Source organism: Nicotiana sylvestris, chromosome 9 (assembly GCF_000393655.2).
Source record: "Nicotiana sylvestris chromosome 9, ASM39365v2, whole genome shotgun sequence".
Lineage (NCBI taxonomy): Eukaryota > Viridiplantae > Streptophyta > Magnoliopsida > Solanales > Solanaceae > Nicotiana > Nicotiana sylvestris.
The window spans coordinates 77,300,264-77,326,046 of record NC_091065.1 but is presented as its reverse complement, the minus strand read 5'-3'; the positions used below and the strand labels follow the sequence as shown (position 1 = coordinate 77,326,046).

Sequence of the window (25,783 nt, the reverse complement as noted above, 5' to 3'; positions counted from 1 at the left end):
AAAAGCTTCATTTTTTATTCAAAATACTTCACAGAAGCAGAAGCTTCATTTCGTTCAAATAATTCAAAACAGAAGCGTAATTCCATCAAAAATTTGCGTTTATAAAAGAGTACGGTGCAATCTTCGCCAAGAATATTATACGGAGTTTTTCCTACTCCAGGTATGTTAAGGCCATCCCTTCTTTCTTTTTGGTATGGTCCAAGTTATACAGAAGAAACAAGCAAACGCACAATTTTCATAAACGACTCTATTCATAGAAATACTAGGGGTCTCTTTGTTCTTGATTCCCCATGTGACACATTGTTATATCTTCTGTTCATGGGTCTCAAAATAATACGCATTTGAAAAAGTTTATCCGGAAGGAATATTGAGATTATTACATATTTTTCATGCATTTCATTCATTTATATATGTACATTGACCCATGACCAGATGTCGTTATATACATGGATTTATATATATATATATATGTATATGGGATATGGAAAAAAGGTTACGGCGTTATATATGCACCACCACCTGATCAGTTGGTATATGTTGATAATGTTGCCCACAGTGGCCGAGACGATATGATGGGATACCCTCAGTGGCTTGATGATATTATGTATACCCATACCTATGCATGACACGATATTTATACGCACGTGCATGACATTATAAATGTTTCAGAATTTACAAAGTTATTCAGATTTATAGATGAATTTCTTTATTCCATATTTCATATATGTCATTTACGTACTGATTTTCATGCCTTACATACTCAGTACATTTTTTTTACTGACGCCCTATTTCACAGGGCCTATATTTCATGCCCGCAGGTGCAGGTAGACAAGCTGACGATCCCCCTTCTTAGGATCCTTGATCAGCGAGAGTTGGCGTGCTCCACTTGATCCGGAGCTGCTTTTGATTTTGGTACGATATGTTTGTGTGTGTATATATATATATATATATATATATATATATATATATATATATATATATATATATATATATATATATATATATATATATATATATATATATATATGGGTATGACGTGGCTCAGTCCCGTCTTTGTATAGTTATATTTCTATTAGAGGTCTGTAGACAGTATGTCTAGTTGGATAGTATGTGGCCTTGTCGACTTTCAGTTTTGAGGTATGTAGTTGTCTATAGCAGCCTTGTCGGCTCGGCTTACGTACGTTGCACGTATATGTATGTATGCCTTTTTGGGCAGATTTCCTTCATGTACATTATTCTCGTAATTCAGCAGATGTTATTCAGGTTTATATCTTAGACGCATGGTTAGAGGTGTTTGATAGGTAGGCCTCGGATACCCGTTGAGGCCCATCGGTTTGGGTCGTGACACTTATATTCTATCACAATACTTTTATACTTTGGCATGATCGATTGGGACACCCTGGATCAATTATGATGAGATGAATTATAAAAAACTCAAATGGGCTTCCATTAAAGAATTTAAAGATTCTTTTAAATAATAAATTTTCTTGCACTTTTTGCTATCAATGCAAATTAATTATTAGACCATCACCAACAAAGGTTGGGATTGAGTCCCATGTGTTTTTGGAACATATACAAGAGGACATTTGTGGACCTATTTACCCACCTATTGGGTCGTTTAGATATTTTATGGTCTTAATAGATGCATCTTCTAGATGATCTCATGTGTGCCTGTTGTCATCTCACAACCTCGCTTTTGCAAAATTAATGGCACAAATAATTCGATTACTGGCGCAATTCCCCGATAATCCAATTAAGCCTATTAGACTTGATAATGTAGCTGAGTTCTCATCCCAAACATTTAATGATTTTGCTTATCAATTGGAATAAAAGTGGAACATCCTGTAGCTCATGTTCACACTCAAAATGGCCTTGCAGAGTCTTTGATTAAACATCTGCAATTGATAGTAAGACCATTACTCATGAAAACGAGATTACCCATTTCTGTTTCGGGTCATGCCATTTTGCATGCAACAATGCTAATTCATCTCAGGGCGACAAATTATCATAAATATTCCCCGTTGCAATTAGTTTTGGGTCATGAACCTAATATATCCTATTTAATAATTTTTAGATGCGCAGTATATGTGCCTGTAGAACCGCCATATCGCACCAAAATGGGTCCCCAAAGAAGGTTAGGAATATATGTTGGGTTTGAATCGCCCTCCATTATTCGCTACCTCGAAACATTAACGGGAGATTTATTCACTGCTCGATTTGCATATTGTTGATTTGATGAGACACTTTTCCCAAAGTTAGGGGGAGAAATTGGTGAAACCAAACAGTAAATTTTGTGAAAAAATCCATCATTATCTCATCTTGATCCACGTGCCATTATTTGTAAAAAAGAGGTGCAAAAGATTATCCATTTGCAGAGAATAGCCAATCAAATGTCAGACGCATTTACGAATCTGAAAAGGATAATAAAATCACATATCCCTGCAGAAAATGTTCCAATCCGTATTAATGTTCTTGGTGGACAATCTTCTAGTGTCATAGCTAATGAGTCAAAAGCACGCCTAAAACGTAGCAGGCCATTGGGTTCTAAGGATTGAAATCCTAGAAAAAGGAAAACAAATAATCAGGATGACACTATGAAAGAGTCTCTTGAAGAAATCCACGATTTAACCAATCCTGAAATTCATGAGAAAATCACTGAGCCTAAGACTCAAGAAAATAAGGAACTATCAATAAATTCAATTGATACTGAAACAGATTTGAATCAATTAGATATATTGGTGGATTATGTATTTGCATATAATGTTGCATCTAGAATTATGCAAAATAGTGAGGATATTGAACCTCAATCTATTGGAGATTGTCGACAAAGACATGATTGGCCAAAATGGCAAGAAGCAATCCAATCAGAGTTGAATTCACTTGCAAAACGTGAAGTTTTTGGGCTTGTAGTCCAAACACGTAATGGTGTTAAGCATGTTGGATTTAAATGGGTCTTTGTACACAAGAGGAATGAGAAAAATGAGATACAAAGATATAAGGCACGCCTCGTTGCACAAGAATTTTCACAAAGGACTGGTGTCGATTATGAGGAGATATATTCACCTGTTATAGATGCTATAACGTTCCGTTATCTTATTAGTTTGATGTCTATGAAAAGCTTGACATGCATTTAATGGATGTGGTTACTGCCTATCTTTATGGCTCACTTGATAATGAGATATACATGAAAATTTTCGAGGGATTTAAAATGCGTAACACATATAATTCAAAGTTTCGGAAAATATTTTCAGTCAAATTGTAAAGATCTTTGTACAGTCTAAAGTAATTAGGACGATTGTGGTATAATCGTTTTAATGGGTATTTATTAAAGGAAGGTTATATAAATGATGTCATTTGCCCATGTGTTTTTATGAAGAAAACAACATCGGAATTTGTTGTACTTGCCGTATATGTTGATGACATAAACCTTATTGGAACTCCAATAGAACTCTAAAAAGAAATTAATTATTTAAAGAAGGAATTCGAGATGAAAGATCTCGGAAAGACAAAATTATGTCTCAGTTTGCGAATTGAACATTTGGCAAACGGAATTTTCGTTCATCAATCTACCTATATAGAAAAGGTATTGAAACGGTTTTATATGGATGGAGTACATCCATTAAGTACTTCGATGGTTGTTCGATCACTTTATGTGAATAAGGATCCATTCCGACCTCAAGAGAAGAATGAGGAGCTACTTGGTACTGAAGTATCATATCTTAGTGCAATTGGTGTACTAATGTATCTTGCTAATACTACAAGGTCTGACATAACTTTTTCAATTAATGTCTTAGTAAGATATAGCTCTGCTCCTACAAGAAGACATTGGAATGGAATCAAATACATATTGCGGTATCTAAAAGAGACTACCAATATGGTTTTTTTTATGACAATAATTGTAGTCCCCATCTTGTTGGTTATGTCGATGCTAGGTATTTATCTGACCCACACAAGACTCAATCTCAAACAGGCTATGTGTTTACATATGGAGGCACTGCCATATCTTGGCGATCGACTAAGCAATCAATCGTGGCTACTTTATCTAATCATGCTGAGATAATTGCTATTCATGAAGCAGGTCGAGAATGTGTGTAGTTGAGGTCTGTAATATATCTTATTCGAGACAAATGTGGTTTGAAGTGTGACAAACTACCCACGATTTTGTATGAAGATAATGCAGCATGCATAGCCCAATTGAAGGGAGAATTCATAAAAGGAGATAAGACAAAGTACATTTCACCAAAGTTATTTTTCACACATGATCTTCAAAAGAATGGTGATATCAATGTGCAACAGATTCGTTAAAGTGATAATATGACCAATTTCTTCACTAAATCTCTACCGACGTCAACCTTCAAGAAGTTAGTGTACAAGATCGGGATGCGAAGACTCAATGATGTGAATTGATGCTCTAATCAGGGGGAGTTAATACGCGCTGTACTCTTTTTTCCTTACAAGGTTTTGTCTCACTGGGTTTTCCTTGCAAGGTTTTTAACGAGGCAACCAAAAGGCGTATTTCTAAATATCTGTACTCTTTTTCCTTCTCTAGAATTTTTTCTCCATTTATTTTAATTAAAGTTTTAATGAGGCACATTATCTGTTGAATACACATTCAAGGGGAGTGTTATAAATAAAGTTTTATTTAAGGTGAATGTCTATATTTTAGAAAGATTTTAGGGATTTTACTTGGTAATTAAGTCACTCTTTCCCTATAAATAGAGAGGTAAATGTTCACATAAACTGAAACAAATAAAATATTATTTATCATAAATGACAGAATGGTGAGTGATGATACGCATTAATTTATTAATTACTAGTAGTAGTAGTTTGTAATTGTCTCTCTTCCGGTCTTCCTTTTTCTAGTATAAGATTGTACTCGTATTTTGGTGAGAGGAAAATTTTAATATGGCAACACGATTCCTTATGTTTGAATAAAGAAAAAAAGAAAAAGGAAAGTGTAAAGGCAAATTAGTAAGGTGGTAGGCCTCATTTGTAATTTTAAGATTAAGACGTCTGAATTTTAATACACATCTGAATAGTAAGATGTGCATTAAGATTAAGACATTTGAATATGAATACACATCTAAATATATTAAGATGTGTATTAAGATCAGAATACTAAAAAGTAAGATTGTTTGATTTCTAACATCTGAATGCATAAAATTTATCTTTATTTGAAAAATAATAAACATAAAATTCAAATGAAATACTAACTAATCTAATATTCTATCAATAAAATATATAGTTTTTTAAAATATGATAGTTGTAGACGGTAATGGCTAACGGGTGAATGCCGATTAGAGGCGGTGGTTGCTGGTAGTTTTGGTTGATGATGATGGTTCATGCTAGTAGCTAGTAGTGATTGGTAGTGATGCCGATTATGATTGAGGATGGTAGTGGTGGGTGGTGATAGTTAATAATGACGGTTGGTGGTTTGTGATTGAGGAAGGCGGTGGTAGGTTATAATGATGGGTGGTGCCAGTTGTGGTTGTTAATGGTGATGGGGTGATTGGTTGTGGTAGTTGAGGTGGATAAGTGTTGATTGTAGGTGAGAATGATGGTGGTCAGAGTGGTGGGGATGGTTGATAATGGTGGAAACTATGATTGAGGATGATGGTGGTGGTGGTGGTTGACTATGATGGTGGTGGTGGTAGTGGCATGGTGGTAGTTGATAATGGTAGGCGGTGGCGGCAATTAATAATGAATATGTGATAGCATCTTAATGAAATTAAGTCTCTGTTATAGATTTTAATCATACAGACCTATTCAGACCCATTAAGTGGTTGTGAAGTAAAAAAAACAAACAAACACACTTAATGATTAAGATATGAATAATTAAGATTCAAACTTTAAAAACAAACGAACTTAATGTCTTAGATCTGAATGATTAAGATTCAGACCTCCATTAAGTGCAAACAAATGAGACCAGAGTTCTTTGCCAGGCGCAAGTTTAAATTTAATTTGAAAAATTGTTCGTCTGAGATGTTTTTGCTAATGGGTGGTCTTGTATTAGTGTTTTCAAAGATGAGTTTATTTTTGAATTTCTGGAAAAGTATTTGATACGATTAGTTTTGCAAAGATGAAGCAATTTTTGGGATAAATTTTAAACTCAACTTTTCAAATTTCTTATAAACTCGAAATACTAAATTTGAATATTTGAAAGATTTGTGAGTTTGGAAATTTAAATTTTGCATATCAATTTTTGTTTTTGTTGCAATTATCCTTTGTGTCTGCTCTCTTTTCATAATCTTTTTATTCCAAATTACTATTTGAGAAGTTACAAAGATTCCTTTTACTATGCTTTTCTTAAGTAAGTATTTTTATATATTTTTAATTATCAAGTGTTATTGACTTATATTACTATTTTTAATATAATTTTAAAATACTATATAAATTTTATTTCAAATAGCTTAAAGAGTCTATACAAAAAATAAAAAATAAAAAAAATTAAGCATTTGACCCTCACACATAAAGTGGCACTATTAATTTTCAACAAAAGTGGAAATGAAATTGAATCCAAATGGGCGTATCTGGAATTCTGTCCATAGAAAATGGTATAGACGTAAAGTATAGCTAAACCGCACAATCAACCCTCCCACTCCGGGTCCAGAATACATTACAATAGGACGCTTGTTTCTTTCTCATTTCTCAAACGCACTACTCGACCTCTGACCAGTGACTGTTATTAAGGAGCAAATCTTTGGTTTTTGGACAACTTCTCTCTCTCTCTCTATCAGTCACAAAGATGTCAGGGCCTCAGTGCTGTGAGAACCCACCAACTTTGAGCTCAAGTAGCGGTGTTGGGTCAGTGTTAGAATTTGGGGGTCTCAAAACCTACGTCTCTGCTTCTTCCAATTCCAAACACGCCATCCTCCTCGTCTCCGACATTTTTGGTACTTACCCTTTTAACCCTTTATTGTCTGTTCTTATTCATGAACTTTTGGCAACTTGCTTCTTCTCAATTTTCTCTTTCTTCCTATTTTATCACCAAGATTGACTAATCTATTGATCAATTTGGTACGACGGAGATTTCCGAAAGTAAACATATTTTTTGGAAAATACTTCTGAAACAACTTTTTTTAGAAATTGATAAATAATGTTAGCAAATTAGATAATGTTTTAATGAAATTTGTAAGTTTAAAGATGGATAATGATATCTAAGTGTTATTACCTCAGTCCATTTTATGTGACACTATTTCATTATTAGTCCGTTAGTCATTGAGGCTTTTACTATTTTGGAAGTTACATAGATCTTTCTTTAAATATTTTCATTCTAAGAGTTGTGATCTTGTGTGTTCGTTGTTAAGTATCTTAATCTCATTTCAAATGCCAGATGAAGTGAGATGTTTTGAACCTTGGTACTCAACTCTTATGTCAAACACTTAAGGAAGAAAATTATGTTTTTCACCCTTGGTAATGTAAAACTATTACTCTTTTCGGTCAAAAGGGAGTTTATTATGGTTTGAGGATTAGTGTTGTTATTTATATTGGAAGACAGAACTTATGTTACGAATACTTTGCAGGTTATGAAGCACCAAACCTGAGGTATGTGCTGCTTCTCAATTTCAGCTTGGAGTTGTCAAATACCTTCTAAATACTTTCTGTACTTATGTACTTATGCTTGCACCATATGTATTCTCTAGTATGTTTCTCTGTTGTCAAGTATCAACAACTTCAGTTATTGCTTTCTTAGCATATACAACCACAACTATTTTAAAAAAGAAACAGAAGTCAATTCTCTAGGGTGTTTCTATATTGTTGACGACTTCAGTTTTTGCTCCCTAGACACAGCAATACTCAAATACAACCACAACTCTATCAGAAACCCCTTCTCCCCCCCCCCCCCCCCCCCCCAAAAAAAAAGAAAAAGAAAAAAAGAAGGGAGGAGTCTTAATCACAGATTTCAGGAGATTCATTTATCTTATCTGTGTATCTTTTTGTTTACATTTCAAGGGAAGAAGTTGGGGTGACCATTTTTTGCATTTTTTCCAGTAATTAAGCTGCAAAAAGTTTATGTTTTATCTTGGGCTGATTCCAAACCTTAACTGCTGGTATGTAGGAAGCTTGCTGACAAAGTTGCAGCTGTGGGATACTATGTTGTGGTTCCTGATTTTCTTTATGGGGATCCTTATAATCCTGAAACTATGGAGAAGCCTTTATCAATCTGGCTACAATCACATGGAGTAGTATGCATTCTGACTGATTTCTTTTGGAGTTGAGTTAGGCCCAAGTGCCATATCTTTACATGGTATCATAGCCAAGTTCGTTGCCGTTTGGGACCCTATGATATATTGTCCATGCTCTAGTTGATGGTCTGGGCGTGCGAGGGCGTGTTAGAGTGGTTTAGAGTCCCGCATTGGTTGGGGAATGGGTCGGTGATCTCCTTATATGGACTTGGGAAATCCTCCCCTCAAGAGCTAGCTTTTGGGGTTGAGTTAAGCCCAAGCGTTTACAATAATATTGCCATCTGTTTGCATCGAGAGTAAAAGGAGGCCATGCCATCATTATCACAGTTTTCCATTCATTAACTTTGTCACTTTGGGACTATCATTGTGCGACATCCATAGTATCAGGCTCACCACCGTTTTATTCATTTTTTGCTTTGTTCTGTTAGGACAAAGGATTTGAAGATGCAAAGCAGGTTGTTGCAGCTTTAAAAGATAAAGGCATATCTGCAATTGGAGCTGCAGGGTTTTGTTGGGGTGGTAAGTTGTTCAATTTTCTCTTTTTGGATTATTCATCCTCGCCGGTACTAGCATGTATAGGTTAATTTCTTGTGGTTGTCTGTGATCCTGATCTCCTGTTTCCTTAACAGCCAAGGTGGTTGTTCAACTAGCTAAGTCTGACGACATTCAAGCAGCAGTGTTATTGCACCCATCATTTGTCACTGTGGATGATATTAAGGGTACGACTGTTTTTTACCAGAATCATTTGTGATTAGATAGAGCTTTTACTCTGGATTTTATACAAGTGCATTGCTTAGGGACAAAACATTTTATGTCTAAATGTCACTAGAATATTGGTGACTTGTTCGGTCAAGTTATATTACTGTCCTAAATTTGTTCAATGTCTAGATTCCGTTCTTATAGGAAAAATTACTACCAATTGCTTTTGCATATTCCTACGTCCTAAGTGATATTTGGTATCGCATGTTTTCTGAATTCTAGTGAGTAAAGTGAACTGCATCACTTTTAGATTCTTCCTGTTTCCTTGAATCTTTTTTTCCCCCTCCTATCCATCGGAACTTATGATGTATTTATTTACAGAGGTGAAGGCACCAATAGCTATTTTAGGAGCTGAGATAGATAAAATGTCTCCTCCTGAGCTTATTAAGCAGTTTGAGGAGATTTTATCATCAAAACCTGAGGTAAGCGACATTAGGGCCTTCCTGTCATTTAAAGATGTCTTTGTTTCAGAAATACGGAGCTGCATAACAATACTCTCCTGTTTATTCAGGGGATGTATTGAAATAAGAGATAACTACTTTAATGAATTTCTTAGATTGCATTACAGCCTATGTTGCTCGGATTCTCCGAAAATGTTGTCTAGTGCCTGTCGAATCCTCTAAAAGTAGTGTATTTTTGGAGGATCCGACATGGGTGCGACAACATTTTGGAGAGTACGGTGCAACATAGATTACAGCTAGAGTTCTAGATTTATCCTGTGTGTTGCATTGTTTCGGTCTGTAAAAATAGGTGGACAACTTTGTGAAAATTTATCCTGGTGTCGCCCACGGATGGACTGTGAGATACGATGTGGAAGACAAGAAGGCTGTGGAGAGTGCTGAAGATGTCCCAGGTCGTCCTTGCTTTGCCTTGCGATGGCTTGGTCCATGACTAGTATGCTCGGACTCTCGGATTCGGTAAACGCAATGGGCATGGGGCCTTCATTGGCTCCTATTTGCCCAAAGAATGCTCCTTACGAATGACGGTCGTGCTCGTCTTGGACTTGGCGGTGCCCTTTGGGTCGGCCATGCTCATGCGATGCCGGCGTCAATAAGGAATGCTACCTGGTTGATCCTGCCAGTAGTCATATGCTTGTCTCAAAGATTAAGCCATGCATGTGTAATGTCATGGGCTGCTTTCCAGACATGCCCCATGACCCCTTGGCCGCGCCCCATGGCGGCCTAGCAAGCCTCACAATGCCTAGCGCCATGGTCGGCCCCGTGGTCTTGGCTGCGCCAAGTGACAAGCGCGCATGTGCCTCTGTCGCCCCACCGATGCCTCTCGCCAGCGCCCAAGGGCTGGCCAATGACAACAGCGCCGCGCGCCCTGACAATGCCGCGCGCGCAGATCCTGATGCCTCGCCAGCGCCCAGCTGCAGGCCCATTCCAGCAGCGCCTCGCGCACAGACCCTGATGCCAAGCACCAGTGCCCAGCCTCAGGCCAGCACATCAAGTGTCGCGCGCGCCCACAGCAACCGCGCGCGCAGACCCTGACCCGCAAGACAAAGTTGTTGCCATCGGATTTGGTTCTACATTGTAATAAACTAAGTCCTTTTCATTGTAATTATAGGCTAGTTTACATCATTTTCATTCAGTGTGCTTCTACAGCTTTATTAGGACTAGTCATGTAACTTTGGTTTATTTTTTTAAGCATTATTAGGGGGATCAAGCAATCAAACATTTTCAAGCAAGCAATTTTCTGTACTGGTGTCTCTCCCCCTCGACACCGCATCTTTTGTAATCAGCATTTCATTCATCAATAAAATCATCATCATCATTCAAAACTCAATTCTCTCTCAGCTTCCGCAATTGCTCGTGACATTGATTTTCCCGCACGACTCTGACAATCTAGTCTAACGTGCGGAGGGGACCTCATTGGCGGACAACAACCGCACTGACATCGGTTGCTTAACCTTACGTTGCCCTTCCAAAGAACATCAGGAAGGCGTTGCGTAACAGTTGATATCAGAGCCTAGGCTCGACATCGAACGAGGGAACACATTTACCATCATCACCATTTCTGACCATGGTGAATCATGGGGAGTGTCTAGCATCCCTAGAAGAGACGGTTGACCGATTACGACCCATCGTGGATACGGTGCCCGATCAAAACAACAACCTAGTGCAAAGGTTAGACGACCTGGACCGCCGAATGTGGCAAGCGGAAAATGACATTGCAAACATCAGTCGTGACTCTGAGGACGACCGACAAACGACAACCATTGAAACTGCCATTATTCATGGCAAATTTGAGGACCTCCAACAGGAGCGTGCCGATGATTTAGCCCATCAGCAACAAGAGGCAGACAAACTAACTGCCATGCAGCAAACCATAGACGACTTGATAGGCAAGCTCAATGTTGTCAATGCTGCCCTACAGAGCCTGCTTCGAGGAGGCGACAACCACATCAGGGGTGCAACAAACCTCACCCCCATTCCACAAAAGCTTAAGATACCGGAGCCAAAGCCATACGACGGATCCCGAGATGCTAAAGAAGTGAAAAACTTCATCTTCGACATCGAACAATACTTCGATGCCGTGGGCCATTTGGAAGAATCCAAAAAGGTAGCAACTGCTGCCATGTATCTTCAGGGCGATGCCAAACTTTGGTGGCGGGTCAAATACGAAGCCATCAAGGCCGGTGAAGATACTCTCCAGACATGGGATGAGCTGAAGGTAGCCATATGCCTGCAGTTCTTCCCCGTAAATGTGGAATACAACCAAGGAGAAAGCTACGGGAGCTCCGCCACACCAGATCAGTGCGGGAGTACGTGCGCGAATTCTCCGCACTCATGCTAAACATACGCGACATGGGGGACAAAGACAAACTCTTCACATTCATAGAAGGTTTGAAACCTCATGCCCGTATGGAACTACAGAGACAACGGGTAGACACCCTGCCCAAGGCCATTCAAGCTGCAGAATGCCTTGGCGATTATCATTTGGGAACTCAGAACGACAGGCCCCAGCTGTCTGTCCGAGGGGGATTCAACGGGAACCATCCTAGCAATGGTGGCCCAAGCAAAAGTGGGGGAGATCGGAGTGCATCCAAAACTAAGACTCCTCCCTCCAGCAGCAACAGTGCTGCATCCATCAACAACAATCAGGGGAGAAAGCCTCCCTCAGAATGCCATCGGCGGGGCACATTGGAACAATGAATGCCCAAACATAAAGGTCAATGCTCATCAAACTGTCGAGGACGAGTCAGATGCATCAGACACATCAGAATCAGACCAGGTAGACGCCTTCAATGCAATTGTTGGCTTTATCCTATAGGCCTTAGCAGGGACCAGTGCACGTCCTCCTAAGAAAATCTCAGTCCCAATCACCAAGAAAGGGAAGGAAAAGATGGACGAGAGGCCTCCTAAACAAGCGAGGACCCTAATGTTCGTCGAATTGAAAGTGAACGGCAAGCCCCTTCACGCATTGATAGACACATGTGCTACCCACAACTACTTGGCTTCAACTCAAGTAGAGCGCCTCGGTCTTGTTGTGCAAAAGAGCAAAGGCCGCGTCAAGGCCATCAACTCGCCACCCCAGGCATTGGGTGGAACAACTACAGATGTCCCAGTGAAACTTGGCCCATACAAAGGAAGCATCGACCTGCGCATCGCAATCATAGATGACTTCGACATGATAGTGGGTTTGGAGTTCATGAGGCAGACCAACACCATACCAGTGCCATATGCCAACATGCTCATGATGTTGGGGGAAAACGGGGCCAAACCCTGCACCTTACCATGCTTTCCCATAAAGATGGCCTCTGGAAACATCTCAGCCATGCAGTTGGAGAAGGTAGTCAACAGACATGAACCCTTGGTTCCAGCTACCCTTCGCAGCAACAATCATCCATCATGTCATCGGCCTCAAAAGACTGGTGACGCTCCTCAGCGTGTGAAGACTTGTCAGCCATGCCACAAGGACAAGTCAGATCACTCATCATAGAAGGGACCCTTGCAGCCATTACATGTCCCTCAGAGACCATGGGAAATTGTTTCCCTCTGATTCATCACGGGATTGCCCCAAGTCGGTAATCTTGCATCCATCATGGTTGTCATAGATCAGTTTTCAAACTATGCAACCTTCATAGCAGCCCCGCAAAATGCATTAGCAGAAGATACAACTCGACTCTTCTTCTCGCACATTGTCAAACATTGGGGCCTGCCCAAAGACATTGTTAGTAGGCGCGACTCACGCTTCACTAGCAACTTTTGGACCCATCTCTTCAGGTGTTTTGGGTCAACATTGAGTCAAAACTCAGACACCATCCACCATCGGATGGTCAGACAGACTGGTTCGATGACATGCTGGAGGAATATCTCCGCAACTTTGCAACCGGATCACAGAAGCATTGGGTGAAGCTCTTGGATGCTGCTCAACTGTGTTTCAATTCTCAAAAGAGCCATCATACAAACAAAAGCCCTTTTGAAATTATTACCGGATAGCAACCGCTTCTCCCGCAAACGGTGAATGCATCAACCTAGCCGAAATCTCTTCGAGCTGCCAACTTCTCGAGCGAATGGGAGCGCAACATGGGGATAGTGCGGAGCTATCTCAGCAAATCCCAAGAGCGGGCAAAAAGGTTCACCGAACAAAAGCTTTGTTTTGCCCAACATCAAGCAGGGGACAAAGTAATGCTATGCATCCCAAAGCGATACTTGTTTGCAGAGAGGACCCATGACCCTCGCCTGTAACAAAAATACATCGGCCCCTGCCCATCGAAAAACGCATTGGGAAGTCCATATACCAGGTGAAAACTCCATTCTGGTGGAAGATCCATCCAGTCTTCCATGTTAGCCGCATGAAATCATTGCGTCGCTACAACAACAAGCTCAAAGAACAGAGGGGCGCAGACCTCCCATCCAACAACCACCACCATCATCATCATCATCATCATCATCATCATCATCATCATCATCATCATCATCATCATCATCATAAGGCTCCGAGGACGGCGACAACTCAGGTGGGGGAGAATGTCATGGGATGTTTTCCAGACACGCCCCATGACCCCTTGGCCGCGCCCCATGGCGGCCTAGCAAGCTTCACAATGCCTAGCGCCATGGTTGGCCCCGTGGTCTTGGCTGCGCCAAGTGACAAGCGCGCATGCGCCTCTGTCGCCCCACCGATGCCTCTCGCTAGTGCCCAGTGGCTGGCCAATGACAACAGCGTCGCGCGCCCTGACAATGCTGCGCGCGCAGATCCTGATGCCTCGCCAGCGCCCAGCTGCAGGCCCATTCCAGCAGCGCCTCGCGCACAGACCCTGGTGCCAAGCACCACCGCTCAGCCTCAGGCCAACACAGCAAGTGTCGCGCGCGCCCACAGCACTGCGCGCGCAGACCCTGACCCGCAAGACAAAGTTGCTGCCATCAGACTTGGTTCTACATTGTAATAAACTAAGTCCTTTTCATTGTAATTATAGGCTAGTTTACATCATTTTCATTCAGTGTGCTTCTACAGCTTTATTAGGACTAGTCATGTAACTTTGGTTTATTTTTTTAAGTATTATTAGGTGGGATCAAACAATCAAACATTTTCAAGCAAGCAATTTTTTGTACTGGTGTTTCTCCCCCTCGACACCGCATTATTTGTAATCAGCATTTCATTCATCAATAAAATCATCATCATCATTCAAAACACAATTCTCTCTCAGCTTCCGCAATTGCTTGTGACATTGGTTTTCCCGCACGACACTGACAATCTAGTCTAGCGTGCGGAGGGGACCTCATTGGCGGACAACAATCGCACTGACATCGGTTGCTTAACCTTACGTTGCCCTTCCAAAGAACATCAGGAAGGCGTTGCGTAACAGTTGATATCAGAGCCTAGGCTCGACATCGGACGAGGGAACACATTTACCATCATCACCATTTTTGACCATGGTGAATCATGGGGAGTGTCTAACATCCCTAGAAGAGACGGTTGACCGATTAAGACCCATCGTGGATACGGTGCCCGATCAAAACAACAACCTAGTGCAAAGGTTGGACGACCTGGACCGCCGAATGTGGTAGGCGGAAAATGACATTGCAAACATCAGTCGTGACTCTGAGGACGACCGACAAACGGCAGCCATTGAAACTGCCAATATTCATGGTAAATTTGAGGACCTCCAACAGGAGCGTGCCGTTGATTTAGCCCATCAGCAACAAGAGGCAGACAGACTAACTGCCATGCAGCAAACCATAGATGACTTGACAGGCAAGCTCAATGTTGTCAATGCTGCCCTACAGAGCCTGCTTCGAGGAGGCGACAACCACATCAGGGGTGCAACAAACCTCACCCCCATTCCACAAAAGCTTAAGATACCGGAGCCAAAGCCATACGACGGATCTCGAGATGCTAAAGAAGTGGAAAACTTCATCTTCGACATCGAACAATACTTCAATTCCGTGGGTCATTTGGAAGAATCCAAAAGGTAGCAACTGCTGCCATGTATCTTCAGGGCGATGCCAAGCTTTGGTGGCGGGTCAAATACGAAGCCATCAAGGCCGGTGAAGATACTCTCCAGACATGGAATGAGCTGAAGGCAGCCTTATGCCTGCAGTTCTTCCCCGAAAATGTGGAATACAACCAAGGAGAAAGCTACGGGAGCTCCGCCACACCAGATCAGTGCGGGAGTACGTGCGCGAATTCTCCGCACTCATGCTAAACATACGCGACATGGGGGACAAAGACAAACCCTTCACATTCATAGAAGGTTTGAAACCTCATGCCCGTATGGAACTACAGAGACAACGGGTAGACACCCTGCCCAAGGCCATTCAAGCTGCAGAATGCCTTGGCGATTATCATTTGGGAACTCAGAACGACAGGCCCCAGCCGTCTGTCCGAGGGGGATTCAACGGGAACCATCCTAGCAATTGTGGCCCAAGCAAAAGTGGGGGAGATCGGAGTGCATCCAAAACTAAGACTCCTCCCTCCAGCAGCAACAGTGCTACATCCATCAACAACAATCAGGGGAGAAAGACTCCCTCAGAATGCCATCATTGCGGCGGGGCACATTGGAACAATGAATGCCCAAACATAAAGGTCAATGCTCATAAGACTGTCGAGGACAAGTCAGATGCATCAGACACATCAGAATCAGACCAGGTAGACGCCTTCAATGCAATTGTTGGCTCTATCCTACAGGCCTTAGCGGGGAACAGTGCACGTCCCCCTAAGAAAATCTCAGTCCCAATCACCAAGAAAGGGAAGGAAAAGATGGACGAGAGGCCTCCTAAACAAGCGAGGACCCTAATGTTCGTCGAATTGAAAGTGAACGGCAAGCCCCTTCACGCATTGATAGACACGGGTGCCACCCATAACTACTTGTCATCAACTCAAGTAGAGTGCCTCGGTCTTGTTTTGCAAAAGAGCAAAGGCCGCGTCAAGGCCATCAACTCGCCACCCCAGGCATTGGGTGGAACAACTACAGATGTCCCAGTGAAACTTGGCCCATACAAAGGAAGCATCGACCTGCGCATCGCAATCATAGATGACTTCGACATGATAGTGGGTTTGGAGTTCATGAGGCAGACCAACACCATACCAGTGCCATATGCCAACATGCTCATGATGTTGGGGGAAAACGAGGCCAAACCCTGCACCATACCATGCTTTCCCATAAAGATGGCCGCTGGAAACATCTCAGCCATGCAGTTGGAGAAGGTAGTCAACAGACATGAACCCCTGGCTTCGGCTACCCTTCGCAGCAACAATCATCCATCATGTCATCGGCCTCAAAATACTGGTGACGCTCCTCAGCGTGTGAAGACTTGTCAGCCATGCCACAAGGACAAGTCGGATCACTCATCATAGAAGGGACCCTTGCAGCCATTACATGTCCCTTAGAGACCATGGGAAAATCTTTCCCTCAGATTCATCACGGGATTGCCCCAAGTCGGTAATCTTGCATCCATCATGGTTGTCATAGATCAGTTTTCAATCTATGCAACCTTCATAGCAGCCTCGTAAAATGGATTAGCAGAAGATACAGCTTGACTCTTCTTCTCGCACATTGTCAAACATTGGGGCCTGCCCAAAGACATTGTTAGTAGGCGCGACTCACGCTTCACTAGCAACTTTTGGACCCATCTCTTCAGGTGTTTTGGGTCAACATTTAGTCAAAACTCAGACACCATCCACCATCGGATGGTTAGACAGACCGGTTCAATGACATGCTGGAGGAATATCTCCGCAACTTTGCAACTGGATCACAGATGCATTGGGTGAAGCTCTTGGATGCTGCTCAACTGTGTTTCAATTCTCAAAAGAGCCATCATACAAACAAAAGCCCTTTTGAAATTATTACCGGATAGCGACCGCTTCTCCCGCAAACGGTGAATGCATCAACCTTGCCGAAATCTCCTCGAGCTGCCAACTTCTCGAGCGAATGGGAGCGCAACATAGGGATAGTGCAGAGCTATCTTAGCAAAGCCCAAGAGCGGGCAAAAAGGTTCACCGAACAAAAGCTTTGTTTTGCCCAACATCAAGCAGGGGACAAAGTAATGAGATGCATCCCAAAGCGATACTTGTTTGCAGAGAGGACCCATGACCCTTGCCTGTAACAAAAATACATCGGCCCCTGCCCATCGAAAAACGCATTGGGAAGTCCACATACCAGGTGAAAACTCTATCCTGGTGGAAGATCCATCCAGTCTTCCATGTTAGCCGCATGAAATCATTGCGTCGCTACAACAACAAGCTCAAAGAACAGAGGGGCGCAGACCTCCCATCCAACAACCACCACCACCACCACCATCATCATCATCATCATCATCATCATAAGGCTCCGAGGACGGCGGCAACTCAGGTGGGGGAGAATGTCATGGGCTGCTTTCCAGACACGCCCCATGACCCCTTGGCCACGCCCCATGGCGGCCTAGCAAGTCTCACAATGCCTAGCGCCATGGTCGGCCCCGTGGTCTTGGCTGCGCCAAGTGACAAGCGCGCATGCGCCTCTGTCGCCCTACCGATGCCTCTCGCCAGCGCCCAGTGGCTGGCCAATGACAACAGCGCCGCGCGCCCTGACAATGCCACGCGCGCAGATCCTGATGCCTCGCCACCGCCCAGCTGCAGGCCCATTCCAGCAGCGCCTCACGCACAGACCTTGATGCCAAGCACCAGCGCCCAGCCTCAGGCCAACACAGCAAGTGTCGCGCGTGCCCACAACACCGCGCGCGCAGACCCTGACCTGCAAGACAAAGTTGCAACCATCGGACTTGGTTCTACATTGTAATAAACTAAGTCATTTTCATTGTAATTATAGGCTAGTTTACATCATTTTCATTCAGTGTGCTTCTACAGCTTTATTAGGACTAGTCATGTAACTTTGGTTTATTTTTTTTAAGTATTATTAGGGGGATCAAACAATCAAACTTTTTCAAACAAGCAATTTTCTGTACTGGTGTCTCTCCCCCTCGACACCGCATCTTTTGTAATCAGCATTTCATTCATCAATAAAATCATCATCATCATTTAAAACCCAATTCTCTCTCAGCTTTCGCAATTGCTCCTGACATTGGTTTTCCCGCACGGCACTGACAATCTAATCTAGCATGCGGAGAGGACCTCATTGGCGGACAACAACCGCACTAACATCGGTTGCTTAGCCTTACGTTGCCCTTCCAAAGAACATAAGGAAGGCGTTGCATAACAAATATAATGTAATCACGAGTTGGTAATTAGAATTATAAGTGTCACACTCTCCCACCACTTCTGAGATTCCTGCTTCTCTTTGTGACTGAATAGCCTCTTTGGCCGTGTTTATAAAATTAGCTTATTTTGAAAAGTGTTTTTTCCAAAAGTAAAACACTTTTCTAAAAAGTATTTTTGGCGAGAATTAATTTGTATTTGGCTAATCAATTTGAAAAACATGGTTTGAGCAACAATCAGTGTTTGATCAAGCTTTTTAAAAAAATGCTTTTGGGAGAAGTTAGTTTTTTTTTGCTTCTTAAAAATTGCTTTTGCTTCTACTCAAAAATACCTTTTTCCTTTTATAATTTGGTCAAACACTTTAACTTTGAAAAAAAAAATACTTTTGACAAAAAGAAATTTAGCAAAACAAGCTTATATCAATGACGATGTAGAGTGACAAGAAAGATTGGCATTTTTACTTAAAGGTGTCTAATGGGCTGGGTCAACCCGCTTTCGGACCGGCCCAGACCGGTTGAAACCGGAATCGGCCCGGACCGGTACAAAGGGGGTCGGGTGAGCTGGGTTAATAGGGTAAGGGGGGTTGGTCCGATCACTTAAATTCCACCGGTTAACCGGACCGGTCAAACCCGATCAACAATATTTACTATAGATCCGGTTAACCGGCCCGGCCCAGACCGATATTACGACTACTTTCAATTTTTTTTAATTATGCCTGACTTTCTGACCGTTGGCAATAGTCTGCTGGCCCTTGGGGGCGTTGCCCAACGTCAGTTTTGCACAAATAGCCCATTTTTGGGCCTTTTTTTTAAAAAACTAACACCTTTTATAATTACCTAATTAGCCCTTTGAAAACCTATAAATACACCCTTCCTCTTCTTCATTTCTTCACTCATCTCTCATTTCTCAAACTCATATTCTCAATTATCATTCTGTCATTCTTCACCTACAGTGCAATAAAGTATTTGGCTCTTATTTTTTTTGGAATTTCATTTATCGTATTATTTATTATTTGAAGTTTGAAGTTTGAGTTTGAACAACTGACGTTTCTTCGTGGTAATATTGGAGTTGCCAAATCATCAAGTGTTTAATTTATTGCCGAATTCAGTGCACTCCCTCCAACTCTTTCTCTTATTTACTATTTTATATGCATATTTAATTTTTGCTAGTAGTTAAATTTTCACAATATGTTTAATGCTGCAAAAAGAATTTGTAATAAGGTTACTAATCGGGGAAATAAAAAAAGAGGTAGTACTTCTGCTTCATCATCTGGTAGTAATTTAAATGACTCTACACATATTCCTGAAACATTACCTGATAATAATATAGATTATGAACAATTACCGGAAGTTTTCGGTATAGAAGATAATGAATTAGAAATGGAAGATGAGATACCACTTACACATAGTAGTGTTGGAGATGGTAGCAGGGGTGGTGGTCATGGTGCTAGTAATAGACCACCTGTGGCCCCGATTACTAATCGGAGAAAAAGAAGTAAGGTTTGGAATTTTTTTGACGAAATAGACGGTACTGATAGAGTTAAATGCAAACTTTGTAATGATGATTTTAAACATTAGACTGGATGACAATTAGGGGGGACTGGGGTACTTAGTAGACTATGAGAATTGAGCATCCTATAGAATGAGGCTCTGATGGAGATGGAAATCAAGCAACTCTAAACCCTACTACTGGAGGACTTATGAAATATAATAAAATGAAGGATCGTGAGGAGTTAGAAAAAATGATTGTTTTGGGTTGTATACCTTTTTCTTTTGCTTCTTCATCATATCTTATTATGTATATTCAAAGGATTTCTAATCCTTTATTTAAAGGTATCCCTAGAAGTACTAGTAGATCTGATATCTTTAGACTTCATGGACAATATCAAACATACATACGTTATTTGTTTAGCCACCTTCCTTGTAGAGTTTCTCTAACTTCTGATATTGGCCATGCTGTTAATGAAAATGATTATTTGACAATTACATGTCATTGGATAAATGATAATTATTATATGCAAAAATGTATTATCGCTTTTAAATATGATGAAGATCAGAGTCATACTGCTGTGTTTATAAGTACTACTATTTGCGAAGTTGTTGAATTTTATAATCTCAAGCAAAAAGTATTGTGTATGTCTTTTGATAATGCTTCTAACAATAATGCCGTAGTTTCAATATTAAAACTGCATTTGCAACCACCACTTGACGAAATTTTCATGTTAGGTGTGCATGTCATGTTTATAATTTAATTGATAAAAGTGGCCTTGATTTATTTTCAACTGAGATTACTCATGTTAGAAGAGCAGTTTCAAGGAAATAATAGACAATCTAGAATTAGGGAATTTAAGAATAAGTGTACCGAGCATAACCTTAAGCCCAGATTCATGCCAGAGGAAATTGTTACTAGATGGAATTATACATATATATTTTTAAAATATTACTACAAATATAGATTCCCAATAACTGAAGTTGTTAATGCGCATTGTACTGATCCAAACTGTATATTAACAACTACTACTTGGGAGACCATTAATGATGTTGTTAAATTTTTACATAAATTTTATACAGCTACTATTGAGTTTTCTGGAGCATATTACCCTAGTGTTACTATGGCTTTAGTACATATAGCTGAAATTTCTTTTCTACTCTTTGAATTTAAGAAGAAAGAAAAATATAAGGATGTTGTTGAAAAAATACAAGCAAAATTCAAAAAATATTTCTTTCCAATTCCTCCGATTTACTTAATTGGTGTTGTTTTAAATCCTTCTCTTAAGATGTCTGGTTGTTACCAATTAATCGATGCTTTATATACTTATATGGAGATTGGACCAACTGAAACCCCAGATATGTATGTTTGTATGAACAAGCTAAATGATCCTTTACAACAATTATATAATTATTATGCAAATATAATTGATGATGATGCTCTTAATGTAGGCAATGTTAATCCCACTATGCATTGTACCACTTCTACTACTGTAGATGATGATAAAGACCTTGATAGTTTTAATATTTTTTCTACATTTTCTAACACTCAAACCAGTAGCAGGAACATTGATGAACTTCAATTCTACTTGCAAAAGCAAAAAGAGCCTCGCACAAAGGAATTTTTACTATGGGATGGCGGCATGAGAATGGAAAGCAATTTCCCGTTCTTTCCGCTATGGCTCGGGACGTGCTGAATGCGCCAATTTCAACTGTTGCATCAGAGAGTGCATTTAGCCAAGCAAGACAACAACTTGGAGACACCCGTCACTCATTGGGAAACAGTGCTTTGAAAGTTTTAGTATGTTTCAGAGATTGGATTAGATCGGAGCGAAGAAATCAAGGACGTGAAGATGTTAATAGCCCAGAAGATGAGGAACTTGGAGATATATTAATACATGGTAACCCATCTGAATTTAACACTCCAGAAGAAGGCCAATCAGTTCATATTGATTATGAAGAACTTACTAAGACAATGCAAAACCTTTGAATTTACTCTTTTTTCGTTAATTTACTTGTTAGATGTAAACCTTTCGATTTGTAAGTTTGAAATTTGAAATAAATGTAGCACTTGCAATTTATAAGTGCAATTTTTCCCCATCTTCATTGTATTCTTTATATTTTTACTTTATATTAATATAACTTACAATAGTTATACAAAATACAAAAAAAAAAAAAAATTAAAAATTACACTAACCCGGCCCGGCCCCTTGTACCCGTAACCCTTACAGTTCATTTTACCCGGATAAACCCCAATCCGTTAAGCCCGGTAACCCCTTACCCGTAACCGGCCCGATTCCAAATCGGTACGATTCAAAATATTTCCTACCCAACCAAATCCGGCCCACCCGTTAGACACCCTTATTTTTACTTGGTTAGCATTTCCATTCCCAGTCGCCAGCCGGTAGACGTAGTCTATTATTAGATTGTTTATGAATCCACGAAAAAGATAATTACAAGATTTGGTAGTATCAGATATGTACGAATAATTCGTGAGTTGTGTATAGCTTGCCCCAAAAAGTCAGAAGTTTGTAAATAAATACTAAACTCGAAATATTAATCACTTAACTAGCCAAGTGTCATCTTTGCCTCTTGCTGACAGTTGATTATGAATTCCAAGGAGTATTATATGTACCAGTTAAAAAATATTATAAGAGCACGCACATTCTGGATTTGACTTTCGTTCTCAATTATAAAATGCCACTGACACAATTCAATGTAAACGAGAGCGTAAATCTCACTCCACGTTTTAACCTTATGAATTTGAAACAATACGTCCTTGCCTTTTGCATGAGGTTATAACACACTCCCCAGACCTTAAATTAGAGGTGAAAAATGAGTTTCAATTGCTACATATATTTTTAAAATGTCAAAAATGACCTTCAATTTTATTGGATTACTATAAGTTCATATAAAAATGAAAGAAAAAACTAAAAATGCCCAATTGTACTGTATATAAATGCATAAATTCTGTCTAACCACCTTGTATAATTTTGACAGAAGAAATAATACTTTGTTTATCTTTTGCATGAAATAACCGACACACCTGACTTAACGTTTTAATGGAGATTTCAAAAATTTAAAATATCATATATCAGACCTAGAAACTGTACTAACATTCAAAAGAGAACATTTTATCTTCAGAATAATTTACCAATGAAATATTTCCAAAAATTATAGACATGTGCATATGTTAAACAGCCATGAAAATAAAAGGAGGATTTAGCTAGAGAGGCGTGTAATTTGATTTTACTATTTTTTAATGTTTATTTGTTGAAAAAAGAAAACATAATATAACATATTAGTAATTGAGAGCCATTGCTGACTTTTGAAGATTCGTTGACTATTTCATTTATTTATTCCATTAAAAAGGCGAAAATCATACATATATAATCGTGCAGTGCATCCTTGTAGCTTGCTAACTCCACAACCTCACTATAATAATTTACTGGCATGAAGATTAGTGATTATAAAGTCGCTGAATATCATTCCTTTCTTTCTAATTTGATCAATCTTCAGTAGCAAAAGATGGCAGGGGCTCAATGCTGCGAGAACCCACCAGCGGAGGGGTGTGTGTGTTTGACCTTGGGGGCCTCAAAACGTACGTCTCTGGTCCTTCCACTTCCAAACTTGCCATCCTTCTCGTCTCGGATGTTTATGGTAGGCGGAACCGCGATTGAGTTTTTTAAAATTCCAAAATTCCTAGCTCCTCCTACATCCTCCTCTTTCAAGCATAATGTGTAACAAATATATATATATATATATATAACAGGAACAATTAGATTATGTATACCAGAGACTCTAAAAACCTCCTGATTTCCATTTTTCACCTTATTACTATGGTATAAGGATTATCTTCTTTCTATTTTTTTGGGATCGGAAGACAATCACTTATGGTCTTAAGTATTCTTTGCAGGTTATGAATCACCAAATCTGAGGTATGCATGTGTTAATTTGTGGTTACATTTCAAGGGAAGAAGTCAGGTTCACCGTTCTTTGTTTAATTTGTTTAGTAATTTATTAAGGAAGTTCCTATTTTATCTTGGGCTGCTACCAAAATTCAACTGCTGTTGTATATGTAGGACAAAGTTGCGGCTGCAGGATACTATGTGGTGGTTCCTGATTTTTTTTATGGCGATCCTTATGATCCTGAAAATACGGACAAGCCTTTACCAATCTGGCGGAACAATATGTGTTCAGAATTTGTTGAATTTAAGCTTTCTTTTTTTAATAATATAGCCATAGATTTGTCTCTACAGAGTCAAAGGAGCCCATGCCATCAGGGGTGGATCTAGAGTTTAGGTTATGGTTCGGCTGGACTCACTAGTTTTGGTCTAAAATTATATTTGTCTTAAGAATCCATTGAATACATACAAATTATTAACTTAGAAATCATTCTCGAATCCATAAGCTTCAAATTCTGACTCTGCTTCTGCATGCCATTCATTAAGTTGATTGTGCTCGGAATGTCCTGTGACATTCTTAGCAGCAGGCCACCTTGCTATTCATTTTCTTATTGTTAATTCTTGTTAGGATAAAGGATTTGAAGATGCAAAAAAGGTTGTTGCTGCTCTAAAAGATAAAGGTATATGTACAATTGGAGCTGCAGGATTTTGCTGGGGTGGTAAGATTTTGAACTCTATGGTTTTAGGGTTAATATTGTTGTGATTCTGATCTCTAGTTTTCTTAACAGGAAAGGTGGTTACTGACCTAGCTATGTCTCATGACTACATTCAAGCTGCAGTGCTATTGCACCCATCATTAGTCACGGTTGATGATATTAAAGGTATTGCTGTTATTACTAAAATCAGCTTGAATACCATATTGAGGTATTACTGTTGAATTTACACTAATTTGATGCATATGCATCCCATATACGTAGTACCCTACCCCAGGGGAATTCGAATCTCTGCTGCCTCCTTGAAAGAGAGATGCTCTAATCCACTAGAACTAGATGATGAGGCCTTGCTTGACCAACTGTGATCGTACTAGGATCATAGTATGATAAGCTTACTGAAATTGTCTTATATATCAAATAGTTTAGATTATTGAGTATTTCGATTGGTAATGCATATTACTTGCAGAGGTTAAGGCACCAATAGCTATTTTAGCTGCTGAGATAGATCCAATCTCTCCTCCGGAGCTTATTAAGCAGTTGGAGGAGATTCTATCATCAAAACCCAAGGTACAAGAACATGATCAGACTTGATTATTAAGATTTTCTTATCAGATTGAAGTTTGAAAATATATACTACTGTCCTGTTTATTCAGGGAATACACTAAGATAGTAAGGAACAAATTTGATGGATTTGTTACATTCATGATTTTAGGTTTTACCCTTAGCTTTTCTTTGTTGCCCTTCTGTAAATATAGGTGGACAGCTTTGTCAAAATATTTGCTGGTGTTGAGCATGGGTGGACAGTGTGATACAATGTGGAAGACAAATAGGCAGTGAAGAATGCTGAAAAAGCCCACAAGGACATGTTAGATTGGTTTTGCAAGTATGTCAAGTGAGTGCGCGCAAAGATTACCTTCTGCCACTTGCAAATTGCAATTTCAAGTTAACAAGTCTTAAAATTCTGCCATAAGAAAAATGACAAGCTAATCATTGGTCTTGTTATTTCTCTGTGTGATTTATAGGAAGTATGGTTACTATCACTTGTAAAAAAATTGAACTTCATTACAATGTGCTTGAATATTCTCATGCTTTAA

General features: G+C 40.1%; 2 protein-coding genes across 2 annotated transcripts; both read left to right on the top strand.

Moving 5' to 3' along the window:
* The first annotated feature begins 6,500 nt into the window (after positions 1 to 6,500).
* LOC104236514 (endo-1,3;1,4-beta-D-glucanase-like) lies at positions 6,501 to 9,836 on the top strand. The gene is made up of 7 exons (XM_009790439.2): positions 6,501 to 6,893; positions 7,524 to 7,545; positions 8,060 to 8,186; positions 8,615 to 8,705; positions 8,816 to 8,905; positions 9,267 to 9,367; positions 9,696 to 9,836. Exons 1-7 carry the CDS (start codon positions 6,746 to 6,748, stop codon positions 9,834 to 9,836), a joined length of 720 nt encoding a protein of 239 aa, XP_009788741.2. The 5' UTR covers positions 6,501 to 6,745.
* Positions 9,837 to 23,484: 13,648 nt separating this feature from the next.
* On the top strand, positions 23,485 to 25,783 carry LOC104236515 (endo-1,3;1,4-beta-D-glucanase-like). The gene is made up of 6 exons (XM_070155871.1): positions 23,485 to 23,731; positions 23,988 to 24,009; positions 24,154 to 24,695; positions 24,765 to 24,857; positions 25,156 to 25,256; positions 25,445 to 25,783. The coding sequence occupies exons 4-6, from the start codon at positions 24,788 to 24,790 to the stop codon at positions 25,496 to 25,498; spliced, it is 225 nt and encodes a 74-aa protein (XP_070011972.1). The 5' UTR covers positions 23,485 to 23,731; positions 23,988 to 24,009; positions 24,154 to 24,695; positions 24,765 to 24,787; the 3' UTR covers positions 25,499 to 25,783.